Source organism: Pseudonaja textilis, chromosome 2, assembly GCF_049901715.1.
Source record: "Pseudonaja textilis isolate UNSWEBS1 chromosome 2, rPseTex1.2, whole genome shotgun sequence".
NCBI classification, from domain to species: Eukaryota; Metazoa; Chordata; class Lepidosauria; order Squamata; family Elapidae; genus Pseudonaja; species Pseudonaja textilis.
This window is the reverse complement of record NC_141991.1, coordinates 221,582,965-221,597,818: the sequence shown is the minus strand read 5'-3', so window position 1 is coordinate 221,597,818 and position 14,854 is coordinate 221,582,965. Positions and strand designations below refer to the sequence as shown.

General features: G+C 35.9%; 1 protein-coding gene across 2 annotated transcripts in view; it reads right to left on the bottom strand.

Moving 5' to 3' along the window:
* EDIL3 (EGF like and discoidin domains 3) overlaps positions 1–14,854 on the bottom strand; it is a 232,803-nt gene that overhangs the window by 151,640 nt on the left and 66,309 nt on the right. Inside the window, exon 2 of one of the 2 annotated variants that reach the window (XM_087927082.1) lies at positions 9,511–9,636. The exons of the other annotated variant lie outside the window; for it this stretch is intronic. Within the exon in view, the coding sequence (XP_087783208.1) occupies positions 9,511–9,636 (126 nt within the window). The remainder of the gene's footprint in view (positions 1–9,510; positions 9,637–14,854) is intronic. 2 annotated transcript variants of the gene reach the window in all.

The window sequence follows — 14,854 nt, the reverse complement described above, 5'->3', positions numbered from 1 at the left end:
CTTTCCCCCAACCAGCCTTTATCCGGTGTGCTAGGCGGGTGTTTTCCTTCTTTCCCCCTACCCGTCTTTCTTTCTACTTTGTAAATGTATTGTCGATGTGTTTTTAAATCGTAAATTTAGTAAAATCTATTTTAAAAAAAAAGCCTTTAGTTATGGAGCACCCACAACTTCTGAAGGCAAGGAGTTCCACTGGTTAATTGTTCTCACTGTCAGGAAATTTCTCCCTGGTTCTAGCTTGGTCCCCTTGTTTATTACTTCTTGTCTTGCCTTCTGATGCTTTGAAAAACAGGTTGATCCCTTCTTTGTGGTAGCCCCTCAAATATTGGAACACTGATATCATGTCACTTCTAGTACTTTTTTCCCTAGAGTAGACATCTTTGTTTAAGTGGCACTCTAGCCTCTTTAAAGGCACCTAAAAAGACTTTAAAGGCACCTAAAAAGACTTTCTCTATAGAACACTTGTAATAGTAACACTCAGTAAACCCAGCTTGACTGTTCAGCTGATCATAAAAAGCTAATCAGGACTGCATCTGGTTAGCATTTGAATGACTGGGGTTTCTACTGTGGACCCAAAGAACCAAACCAAACCAAAGCACACCAAACCAAACCTAACCAAACCAAACCAAACCAAAAAGTTGGCAGTGTAAAACTAATACATTTCCTGGCCAAACCTTATGAATATGTCCAAAAACCCGGTGTGACTCATAGAAGATGTTAAGCTTATTACTACAGCATATGAGAAAATGTTAATTTCCAAACAACCACATCCAAACTGGCTCAGCACAGAGGCCTGTGGTAAGAGAAAGGAAAATGTGCAGTAGAGATCACAAACCTCACAGAATTTAATAAATTGAATTGGCTTTACAATTGACTTTCCCCATGATAATCCCTTAGAATTATCCAACGCACTGGGAGCCTGGAAAATAACATTGCTGTACTTTGTGCAATTGTCATACATCTTTGTTCTTGCCATTCATGGATATAATAGCTATTTTTCAGGACAAGCATAACTCATAGACTTTCAGCCAGGTGTCTGTATTGTGATGTATTCCCATGTATAGATCAGACTTTATCTATATGCAAGGGCATTTTTTAAAAAATGCTTAGAAATTTAGAAGAAAAAATAGTAAATAGTAGTGAGAAAATGTTATAAACATTTTCCCAGTCATATTTATGTGAAAAATTACAGGTACTTCCCACCAAAGAAAGGAAATAAGAAAGGTCTTCCCTCTCTTGACAGCTTTATGTGTATTTGTTCACTGTCTAAAAAGACAGATAAGAACAGAAGAATTTAAAGAAAATGTAGAAAATTTCTATATAATTTTAATTTAATTTCCTCTTCACTTCTAAAAAGTTTGTGGCTTATCTAAAGAGACAACTGGCCTTTCTTTTCCCACCTTGCAGATATTTAGTGTATGAGAATATGAAAAGATTGCGAGTTTGGCAAAGGCATGCAAGCATACTAAGGGACAGAGGATTCCCACTCTGACTTTAACCTAACAGTTCAAGAGTTCAAGGTCCTCAGTTAAAGAATACAATGTTCCCATGAAAACCTGGAGGGAAAAAAGCTAAGATTTTGACTCTTCATTTCAGACCATGGACATGGAAACTCTAAGCTATACTGAACTCTCTTTTTCTATTAAAAGTCAGAAAATATCTCTTAGTTAAGCTTGTAAGTCCACTCTTTAGCCATACTTCATAAAATCAGATTTATTTAACATGTAGGTTTAGAATGTTTCCTAACACGTTTCCTCAATGTTCTCTATGCAATGTGGTTTCATTAAAGCAAAGTGTTAGAGAACAAATAGGACATTATTAGTTTCTGTGGATAATTTATCATGTGAAAAAGATCACAGACCTATTGTTTGACAAGAACAAAACCCAATTAAAGAACTCTGTTGTGATCAGGGGAATCACAAAAGTCAAGAGGGTTGTTGTAGTTGTATAGTCGAAGACTTTCCCACTTTTAATATGTGTAATAAAGAGGCAGAATTTTGATCACATAGTCATAGCCACTATCTTGGCATTTTGAACTGGAGATACCCCTGAGTGTTATATGTCTATGCAGCTTCATGAATTGGAACACAACATCTTTTAAGTGAATTTTCTCAGCACTCGAAATACCTTCTTATACTGAGGAACTATTTTCTTCTACTAACATTTCAGACTAGAGAATCTTTACTGAAACTGAAGCAATTTGATTCTTTTGCTAAGCTTTTAAAACAACTACAACAATCATATCGTTATCAAATGGGATATCTGAAAAGAAATAGGTGTAATTTTTCAGAAAAATATATCAATTTCTGAAGGTGTCTGAAGCTGAATTATTTATAACATTCATCCATAAATCTATTATATTATCCTAGACATTTATCAGCCTAAGATTTGTTTCTATTTATCATCCTTTCACCTAACTAGAGATTATCTCCAAGCAACTACTTCCCAAATGTCAATGGTGATTTACTACAAAAATTATGTTGTCCAATTCAAAGGATACCATTATTCTTTACAACATGTTCTGACTTATATTTAATAAAAATAGTTAATTTACAGGTTATTATATAAACTACCCTGTTTCTCCAACAATACGGCCTCCCCCAGTAGGAAGTCCCAGCATGTTTTATAGGCATGAAATGAAATTAAGCCCCTCCCCCCAAATTAAGGCCTATATTAAAACATGTGAAATGGGGGGAATGGTGGGGGGGCTTGCCATTAAGAAGTACTTTTGTTGCACACTCAGATATGGTGCTGCCTGCGTTGACCCCGATACGAAGTGCCCCACCAACGCCGAGGTCAACATCCAAGCCGTCGTGGCCCGCCCGAAGATGCAGGGGGGGGGGAATTAAGTCACTCCCGAAAAATCGGCCTAGCCATTTTTTCGGGGCTCAACAAAAAAAACAAAAAAAACCAGCCTTATTACATGAGAAACATGGTATTTGCAACTGCTGATCAGCTTTCCAGATAGATATCTCACTTCTCATAAAATCCTGCTTCAATTCTTCTTGACATCTTCCATACATGTATATTTCTTTAGACTTGTATGTCTAATGTGTATATCTGCAGTGTAATGGATGCACTGCCCCATTTCAAGCCCTGTTTGGTAAAGCTAATTAAGAAGCCATGATTCCATCTGCATCATATGCTTTGGATATTTCCTGAATTACCCTCTCTTTGATAACTATGAATAACCAAATTACAGGGATTCCTGAAGTAAGAGCTACTATGTAGGTCAGTCAACCTGACTTACAACCAGAGAACCTAAAAGTTAGGACTATGAGCAACAGTGGTCTTCATCATGACCTTCTTCCTCCGCATAGATGCTCCTGCTTATAGAATTTTGGATCCTACTATTCCCCACCCATTCCCAACCTTTGGAAATCTAATTGACTACCTTCTGCTGTTAGTCTTAGCTACATCCTGAAGGCCAGTCCCTACACTAGTAGCATTCTTTGTCACCTAAGGAAGATCACTGCCAGATTCTAACTATTTCCAGATTCCAGAATACAACTTCAGAAGTTTAGTATTCTAACTTACTACACTATGGTGTGCCAAATAGGGCAAATGGGTTTTTTAAAAAAGCTTATTTCAACAGCAGGAGATGTTGGACAGAACATATAGTATACCAAGTTGAGGTTACCCCTTAAGAATCCAATTAATAATTATGAGTTCCTTTTCCTAAAATGTTTTACAATAATAATATTAATTTCAAGAACACTTGTGCAAGCATCCTATGTATAATAACTATGAAAATTATTTGAGTTAATTGATTTTGTTGAATATTAAATGGTAATATACTATAGTGTCTACATTTCAGGAATCTGTTAATTATTTGTATTTTCAGAGAATAATACATCAAAATATACTGATAACTAAACACAAAATATATTCAGATGCAGACATAAAATTCTGAGATAATGACATTTTCATCAGGAAGATTCATTATTTCATTTTATAGTCTATTTTGAAACTGAAAGGGTTATGTATCACTTCAGTAAAATATAACTTGCATGTACAGTACACACATATTCACCATGGATATATTTTTCCTACATTATCACATCTTTAGAATCTATAATATATAATGCTTCTGCCTTACTAACATAACACTAAAGAGAAATGTTTTTAAAAAGCAAAACAAGTCTGACTACATAACCACATCCCATTTTCTTGTTCCCTGTAGTTAGTGAGAATAATACTATGAGTTGGTAAGGAATTGTGGTTATATTTTGCATACCAATAGGGGAGGGAAGAGAACATTGTACTGCATCAGAATATATAATTATAAATTAATGTATAGATCCCCATACTTTTATAATGGATAGTTCAATGCTGAACCATAGAATTCAGGAACAGAAACTTACAATGTATCTAACAGCAGTTTGCTCTAGCTTAAAACAAAAACTTCCATCTTTCCAGTCAAACACATCAAATACAGCTACTATAATTTTGTGCAAATGTAAATTTTGTGAATTAAGAGAATGTTTTGGAACAGGATAGGATATAAAAATAAAATAAAATCAATAGAAAAAGTTGATGTTTTGCTGGTGTTTCACTCGGTAACTTAGATACAATCCTGGGATCAAAATTGATGTCTGAAGTAAAAATGCATTACAAGATTATCTATTAGACTCCAATGCAGTTTATTAGAAGGCACTGAAAACCATGACTGATACATTAATTTTCATCTCTACATTATTTAGTAGCCTTTGACAAAAAAAATTAAATCGCTATAATCAGAAGCAATGTAATCATTTCAAGAATTAGGAAGAGGAAGTGTTAGATGTTGGGCAGCAGGGCTCTTGCCTCTACTTGCTGGGTCCCTGGGACTGAATATCTGGGTTAAGACTGCAGAGATTTTATTTGCCCTTTGCCCTAAAATTATTGTGCATTTTAGTATCTAAGTATTCATCCATCAATTGCAACTGATAATGCAGTTTTTATACCTAAGACAAGACATTGTAAAGAAGAGCAACACACATACACATACAGACAACTACATAATTTTTCCAAAAAAATATAAACAAATAACCTTTAACTCCTCTGCCAAACTGATAGGAACAAATGGAAAACTCTGGTAGTTCCTTGTGCCTGAAATTAGCTTTGGCCAGTTTGAGTAACCATCTCACCCGCTGTGCAGCTTTTATTCCCTATAAAAAGTGAAATGTGTTCTCCAGCCAACAAAATTTTAGGGAGTAAGAAAAATATATGTTTGGGCTTGATGGATGTTGCTTTAAATTAATTCATCAAACTCCTTTTTTTCTGTGATCACTGCTTGTAAGCCTGGAAACATTTGACAGAGGCGATAATTGTATCATGATCTGCAATATATCAATATGGCATTCTTCTAGACTGCTTAGTCTAATAAGCTTTTCTTTAATGCATTAAATCTCAGTGACAGGTTTTTGCTTGGTCAATGGGGAAAAATGTCCAAAGAGGTCAAAAGGCTAGTATGGTCACAGCACATTAAAATGAACAATAGAAACTGAGACTCTTTTTACTATGCTGGACTCTGGATATTTCAGTCCTGTGTAAATAGGTCAGAGGCTTAAACAATCATATAAATTATATTAACATTTAGCCCTGACAACTGCAGACCTTATGCTCCAAGAGGCTTAATGAAATGCTAACCTACTTTCCAAGTGTTCAGTACTGTGTAATAATCTTTAGTCTTTTCATGCCATGTTAATTCCTTCAGATCTGCAATAGACTTCAGTCTACAAAGCAAAATGCATGTCTACACATGTGAGAAGAAAGAAAGAAGAGGTCATTCAGGTATTCCTTTCTCACTCTGTGTGGGAAAGCAGCTTGGTTTAATAAAGTCTTTTATTCTTACAACTTCAACCAAATCTTTTAAAATAAATCTCAAAGAAGAGGTTTTCTGGAGGAAATTGTCTCTAAAAGTCAGGACCTTTCAGGTCAATTTCAAATTACCTTGTGGAACAAAAGCCCTGCAGAGGCTAGCATGAACTCTTCTTTCTCTTTTGTTTTTTTTCCTAGGGGACTTTAAGGCATCCTGAAGAGCATTGTACCACACCTGGTTCCCAATTATAAAAAGGAAATTGATTGACTTCCATGTGCGAGTGTTTAGGAGGAAGATTTGTGTCATGTAGGTGAGAAGAAAAGAGGCATTTTTAACTATCAGGTCAATGGGCAACTGATGGTAAAGGAGGAGCAGGTTTTGACTTCAGCTAACCAGCACCAGACAAGGTGAAAGGAGATATTCTCAGCAGATATGCTGAGAAGCTACAGCCAGTCATCATCTTCCTTTTGTTACTTCAGCACAGACTGCAAAACTGCTAAACCAATTCTCCAAAAGCAATTGACAGCAATGGAAACCAACTTGGAGATGGATAAATGGTTGCTGAAGACTTTGGAGTAAATTTAGGGAATAGAAATAAATTGTTATTGACTGTTTAGGAATAAGATATCCATTCAGGCATAGGCATATATGTTAGTATAAGTATTTGCTGGTATGGTACAGGCTTAATAATAAGTGGTATGGTAGAAGTTATGACTATAGATTTGTTAAAGTTAATAAAAGCCTGCCTAGAAACATAGGGAAGATAAAAACAGTCAGGGTTTCTTTGGGACTGTCCATACTAATTACTCAACAGCATTTGTTTTAGTGACTCTGGAAATCTCTGCAACTTGATTTTTAGATACTGTACAATTTTGCCTGTTCATATACTTCTTTTTCTGCTTTCATCTGACTCTTGTTCTATTTTGCTGGCTAACTTTTTTAAACAAATGTGTGCAGTGTGTAATCAATATCAAGCTCTATATTTTTGCTGATTGAAATAAGTTGTATGTGTACATGTTCAGGTCTGAATATATGCATTAATTGAATGTGCTGGCTACAAAGTATTTGGAACTTACCCACAATCTTTTCCAAAACCCATTTATATTTACCCATATTATTAATTTATATTACTAATCTAAAAGATGTCACTGGTTAAAGCAAGACAAATCCCATACTTTTCAGTTGTTATAATCTAAACCAGTGTGTCAATGAGTCACTGCAGCTGCTGATACTTATTTCTTTTTTTGTACCAGCAAAAACAGGAGCTAAAATTAAATGCCTTGTTTGGAAAGCAATGGTGCTATCCTGTTAAATTGCAATCTATTTAGCCATTTTTGAATGAAGCAAATGAAACCTGATGATATCTGCTTCTTTATCTGCAAAACCAATCTTGTTTAGCCAAATGTTTCTCTAGTTAGAGTGCTTATGTTAACTAGATGATAAAAAAAATCAAACTCCAAAATAAAATAGAAACATGAGCAATGCCTAATCAGACTTCCCTTCTTCCAAAAAAGCACATCTGCTCTAGTTTTGTTAACTGTTGATAGAGTTGTAATCAGAATTTCATTTTAACAAATGTTGACAATTACTTGATACTCAGGTCTAGAATTATATGACAAGTGCTTTATTTTTTATGTGCTCATGCCTATGGAGATACTGTTCACTGACTGACATTGACTTCATTGTTCTTGTGCTTGTATTGAAATTACATAATCTGATTCAGCACAGGAACACACAAACTGGTTCGTTTTTCCATATTTCGGAAAGGGTAGTATGGTCATGGAGAAAGAAATCCATTTGATCTGATTCTTCAGAGAAATATGATCAAAAATTGCAGTCTTCCTCAAATTTATACCAGAAGATAACAAATTCTAAACTGTTAAGAAATTTATGGTGGAATTTGTGATTAAAAAAACAAACAAAAATGTAACGTTGAAAACCCAACTGCACTTGAGGGAGAAGCCTGAAATGAAAGGGATTAGAAACATGCTTTCAAAAAGGGGTTTTGTAAAAATGTGCCTACAAAACGAGTATAAAATGATCATAAATAAGGAGTATCCATAGTCTAGAAACATAAATTTAGATAGATAGCCCAGGACAAATCTGGAACAAGTTTTGGATATCAGAGCTTCATATACTTCTTTTTTCTAATAGTGTAAAATGGGGAGGGCAACAATTCCAATAATGTGTTATAAAGATAAGATTTTTTAAAATAAAGAATGAAATTTACAGGAGAATAGAATCGTAGAACTGTCATATTTGGCATAGGAAAAAATTACTGAGATCCTCTGGTTCAACATTCTGTTATCTGCAAGAACACCAAATTTAAATAAAACAAATCCTTATTGTCATTAACCAGCATAAAATAAATACAACAAATATAAATATATTTGTTAAATGTGAAGGAAATAGGATTAAAAACAGTGGTAGGGTTTAAGTCATAGTAATTTTGATAGAAATTTCAATCAAAATACCTCCTTGAATTCTCCTTGAGAATTCACTGTTAAGCCTCTTCTGAAAACCGTTCGACACCAGATAACTAGAAACAACAGCCTTAGTAGAAAAGAGCTGTGCTGACAGAAAATCTTCAGTGTAAACTCCACTGATCTGTACTGTACCATACATTCAAGTCTGACTGTATGCAAAAATGTTGGGATATCCACACAAACTAAGATAATCATATATATATAAAAGAATATATAGACATGACTTAATTATATTCACAATGTGCAACTCTTGCTACTAACAACATAATGGAAAAGTTGTCATTGTTTCTTTTAGATTGTTGAAGCCTTATTTAGTGTAAACAATTCATGAGATGGAAAGGTTGATTTAGTAGTCCCAGGCTGATTTTATACAGCTGACAGATAGCAAGGCTTTCTCATTTCCCTGCCCCACTATTAACTGGGAAATGGATCTAAAATTTACTGCAATAAAACAAGCATCCAGGAAGTTATTTGGTCAAGTGTAATTTAACTTTGAAGCAGTAATTCTTTTGGCTTCTATTTCTCTGTGGCTAGTTGCAGTACTTCACTTGCTTCCCAACCAGACAATATTCAATTTCTTGGTCCAATTTCTTTCCTTCCACTAGACATAGATAGGAAAAAATGTATATGTATATATTTTTAATGTATATGTATATATTTTTATATACATATCCATGTATATATTTTTAAATGTGGTACTGCCTTCAGGCTCCAGATTACCTGTAATCTGTGTAATGTCTATGGTCTTTTGAAATATACTAAAGGCCCCATTGCACATTATGCCATCCAGATGAAGCCAATAGAACTAACATACATCTAGAAGGTCTATGGTAGCATTCTCATGACAGTATTTTAGACTTTCTTGTAAAATCTGCATGGATCTTTTTTGTAGTCAGGTGGTTGATTCATCACACTTCATGTATGTCTTCCATGCTAGCTATTCAAGTCATATTAATAAGACCCATCTCCTGATTATTTCAAATTGTTATCATACAATACTATAATATTGTTAAAATGAGGCACACTGTTATCAAATGAGTATGCCTCATAAAACATCCAGTGTAGGAAAATCTGAAGTCAGTAAACAAAGATTAAAATTAAACCATTTTTAGTGAAGATCATGGCTTGATTATTGCAAAAAGGATTAGGAAACTTTGCACTTTTATATTTTAGAAAATAACAATGCATATTAACATTTTTGCTGTTTTGTTTATTTGCACTTACCAACCTCCATAACATTAGAACAATTGGAATCTGTGATGCCATCAGGACATTCGCAAGTATAGAAACCATCCAAACCAGACACACAGATGCCTCCATTTTCACAAGGATTAGAGTCACATGCCTCACCTGTAAATTGAAGAAATAGATGCTTATATGTATATTTAAATAGGGCTATTGTAGCCTTTCCCTATCTGGTATTCTCAATATATATTGAATAGCAATTTGCAAAATTCCCATCTTTTATGCTCATTTTATGGACACTGGATTTGATTTTTTTAAATTTATCCAAAAATATGGTTTTTAAGTATAAAGGATGGAAGGTATTGTAAGCTAAAAGTCAAGTTTTGTAGCCTCTCATATTGACAAATTTGTTACAAAATGTAATATATTTGTCTAGAATATGACATATAACTTCAGCATATACTCAACATATTTTAACATTTCAAACCGCAGAGCTGTCAAGCAGAATATGATCTAAAAATACCTATTTGAATATAATCTATTTGATTTCACTGGGGTTTGATTAAACACTTGGATGTCAGAGAGCCATCTGATTAATAGTTCTTTTTCTGTAATACCAGTACATTGTATTTCATAATAGTCTAATAATAATTGAATCAGCTCATGCAGTATGTAACTAAATCTCTCTTTTCATATATGCATCTATAACATGCTATTAATCTTTGTCAATTTAAAATTTTCCTCTTATTTACAACAGAAACAAATATATTTCTCATTGGTCCCTCATTTGTCTGATTGCTGTGAAATGTAGAGATATAAGGAAATATGTTTCCTCTGATAAAAGTGCATCAGAAATATATGGCTTATCTGAAAAATGGTTTGCATTGCCAAGATATAATCAGACCCTAGTAAAAACAACATCAAAATGCAGAGTTTCAAAGCAACAATATTGATTTCAATAGAACATTATATATCTCTTTAGCTTCCAACACAACTTGCACCAGGTCCAGATACATTCGAATTATTGGCTTCTCCCTCTTTTATCTCAAATTCAAACTACAACCTGCTTTTATCTCAGACTACACATCTATGATTTCAAACATGTAATTAGTTAAATATTCATGCAGGAAAATATGTCACCCCAATTAGGAGATACATTCTAGTTCTAACAGCAAACTGTTTATCAACTGATAACAGGATAACAGAGTTGGAAGGGACCTTGGAGGTCTCCTACTCCAAATTCCTGCTCAGGAAGGAAAGCCTATACCATGGGTGTCAAACTCGCAGTGTCATATTGTCATCATGATGCTTTGCAATGTTTTTTCCCTTTGCAGAGCTGGGGTGGGCATGGCCTGTGCATGACACATCTGGCCTGTGGTCCTCCAGTTTGACACCCCTGCCCTATACCATTTCAGATCAATGGTTGTCCAATCTCTTCTTAAAAACATCCAGTGTTGGAGCATTCACAACTACTGGAAGCAAGTTGTTTCACTTATTAATTGTTCTGTCGGGAAATTTCTCCTTAGTTCTAGGTTGCTTCTCTCCTTGACTAGTTTCCATCCATTGTTTCTTATCCTGCCTTATGTATTTTGGAGAATAGGTTGACTACTTCTTCTTTGTGGCAACCTCTAAAATATTGGAACACTCCTAACATGTCACACCCAGTCCTTTTCATGAAATTAGACATACACAATTCCTGCAACCATTCTTGATATATTTTAGCCTCTAGTCCATAATAATCTTTGTTGATCTTCTCTGCACTCTTTCTAGATCTCAATATCATGGCAACTAAAAATGGATTCAGTATTCTAAGTGTGGTCTTACCAAGGCATTATAAAGTGTTATATCATGTAATCCTGATTCTATTCCTCAGTAAATGCAGCCTAAAACTGTGTTGACTTTTTTGACAGCTGCAGCACACTGCTGACTCAGTGTGATTGTCCACTGGGACTTCAAGATTCCTCTCACATGGTTATCCAGAAGTTACAGACTCTCTCCTTATCTTTGAATTTCTTAGCCATTGTGAATAAAGACAGGTGATGATGTCATAAAAAAGAAAGATTTAGAAACTTGCTTGACAAATTCATTATAAAATATATCCAAGTGATTTTTTTCAAAATAAATACTTGTTTGTTTGTTTAAGTTGTGTTGCTATATTTGCATGGAATGAAAAATCCACTTCATTTCATTTTATATAAAAAAATATATCAGGAACTATATTATCAGTTTGGGCTCATATAGAGAGAGCTGATGATGTTCTTTAAAGAAGTGGCACTGAAGCTACTAGAAACCAATCAACAAAGACTGAATCACAAGCAAAGCTCATTAGCTTGTGCCACTGGGTATGTCTACTTCTGGAGTTTTGATCAGAACAAGAAAAATGCCTTATTCAAACAATTAAAGAGCATAACAACAGAAAATGTCAACTTTCAAGCAAACCATTATGCCAATTGGTATATACAATTATTATCATGAAGAATAGGCAACATTGTGGTTATCTCTCAGAAGAGAATCAGGCATTCTTTTCATGTGCTTTGCATATGTCTATAGTGGATTACAAATTTAGATATATATACTGTATTAAACCTCTATGTCAACTCATAAAACATTTTGTATACATGTTTTATAGTAGACAACAGAAAGAAGGAGGAAGTTTCAAAGAGCAGGCAGCAGTGTGGAATCGAGAGTACATTCCATTCATATTTTTCTTCAGAGACTGATTAGATGACTGAAGCTTCTGCCATGCAAAAATCTAATTGGAGAGCAAGATTGATGACTCATGGCTATGGACGTGTTTCGTTGGATGATGCACCCAGAGGGGTGGGGGTGGGGAAGCAGGATCAAGGGTGATAGAGAATTATGTATCTCAGAGTTGGCTACGCCCAGGCAAATGCCCGATGCAGAATGTTAACTTCAAATAAATCCTTTTTAGTTTTGGGAGTGTGGCTCAAAGCTCATGATTTAATTGTACCAACTGCCAAAATCTTGACACTCTATATAAGTCAGTCTAGCTGGGTGCATCTAGCCAATCTTGGCTGAATTTAAAACATTAATTAGGACTGAACCTTGTTAAAAAGCCACAAAAATCAAGGTTATAAATCATTCTCCTTGAAATGATTTACTAACATGAGTTTCTGGGATGCATTTGACTTCTAGTCTACTTTATAATCTTGATATTCCTGGATTTCTAACCAGGTTCAGCCTGTATATATATATATATATATATACACTGCTCAAAAAAAATAAAGGGAACACAAAAATAAAACATCCTAGATCTGAATGAATGAAATATTCTTATTAAATACTTCGTTCATTACACAGCTGAATGTGCTGACAACAAAATCACACAAAAATTATCAATGGAAATCAAATTTAGCAACCCATGGAGGTCTGGATTTGGAGTTACACTCAAAATTAAAGTGGAAAAAAACACTACAGGCGGATCCAACTTTGATGTAATGTCCTTAAAACAAGTCAAAATGAGGGTCAGTAGTGTTTGTGGCCTCCACGTGCCTGTATGACCTCCCTACAATGCCTGGGCATGCTCCTGATGAGGTGGCAGATGGTCTCCTGAGGGATCTCCTCCCACACCTGCACTAAAGCATCCCCCAACTCCTGGACAGTCTGTGGTGCAATGTGGCATTGGTGGATGGAGCGAGACATGATGTCCCAGATGTGCTCAATTGGATTCAGGCCTGGGGAATGGGCGGGCCAGTCCATAGCATCAATGCCTTCATCTTGCAGGAACTGCTGACACACTCCAGCCACATGAGGTCTAGCATTGTCGTACATTAGGAGGAACCCAGGGCCACCCGCACCAGCATATGGTCTCACAAGGGGTCTGAGGATCTCATTTTGGTACTTAATGACAGTCAGGCTACCTCAGGTGAGCACATGGAAGACTGTATGGCCCCCTAAAGAAATGCCACCCCACACCATTACTGACCTACTGCCAAACAGCACTGTCATGCTGGAGGATGTTGCAGGCAACAGAACATTCTCCACGGCGTCTCCAGACCCTGTCACATCTGTCACATGTGCTCAGTGTGAACCTGCTTTCATCTGTGAAGAGCACAGGGGGCCAATGGCAAATTTGCCAATGTTGGTGTTCTGTGGCAAATGCCAAACATCCTGCAGGGTGTTGGGCTGTAAGCACAATCCCCACCTGTGGATGTCGGGCCCTCATACCATCCCCATGGAGTCTGTTTCTGACCATTTGAGCAGCCACATGCACATCTGTGGCCCGCTGGAGGTTATTTTGCAGGGCTCTGGCAGTGCTCCTCCTGTCCCTCCATGCACAAAGGCGGAAGTAGTGGTTCTGATACTGGGTTGTTGCCCTCCTATGGCCTCCTCCACATCTCCTGATGTACTGGCCTGTCTCTTGGTAGAGCCTCCATGCTCTGGACACTACGCTGACAGACACAGCAAACCTTGCCACAGCTTGCATTGTTGTGCCATCCTGGATGAGCTGCACTACCTGAGCCACTTGTGTGGGTTGTAGACTCTGTTTCATGCTACCACTAGAATGAAAGCACTGCCAGCATTCAAAAGTGACCAAACCATCAGCCAGAAAGCATAGTAACTGAGAAGTGGTCTGTGGTTACCACCTGCAGAACCACTCCTTTATTGGGGATGTCTCCTTTATTGCCTATGCTTTCCACCTGTTGTCTATTCCATTTGCACAACAGCATGTGAAATTGATTGTCAATCAGTGTTGCTACCTAAGTGGAGAGTTTAATTTCACAGAAGTGTGATTGACTTGGAGTTACATTGTGTTGTTTAAGTGTTCCCTTTATTTTTTTTGAGCAGTGTATGTCAACTCAAGAGTCATTTTACTGATAAAAATGACACTGACTTCCTGACAAGTGGATATAAGTTTATAGTTCTTCATGCAACTGAATTTTATATATTAATAAAAGAAAAGAAAAAGAAGATAATGCTTGAAACATGTGGAAGGAAGGGGAAGTAAAGGACAATCAGCAATAATGTAGATTAATTTGATTCAAAGTGAATATGGGACAGATCTCCACTGTGAATATCTAGTTAATACTGATTTGATGGCTATAATCAATCAACCAAACAATCACAATTGGCTGGCTCTGCAGAGATCCTTGATAAAATATTTCAGCTGAAGGAGCTGAAACAAATCACAGCTATCTAAGCAGAAGTACAGCAGTACAAAGAAACAATTCTATTTTAACAATTTCAGCTTCAAGAGAGCTTGCAATGAAGCCAACACTTTCTCAAATGAGTGGGAAGGAGAAGAAATTCGTATTCAATTTGCCAGGTGTTAGGGAAATAGGTCATTTCGACAACTGACATGGGTAGCTTTACTTCTTGCTTGTTGGGCATCCTATTTTGCCAATTAAGCATCTGAGCAAGT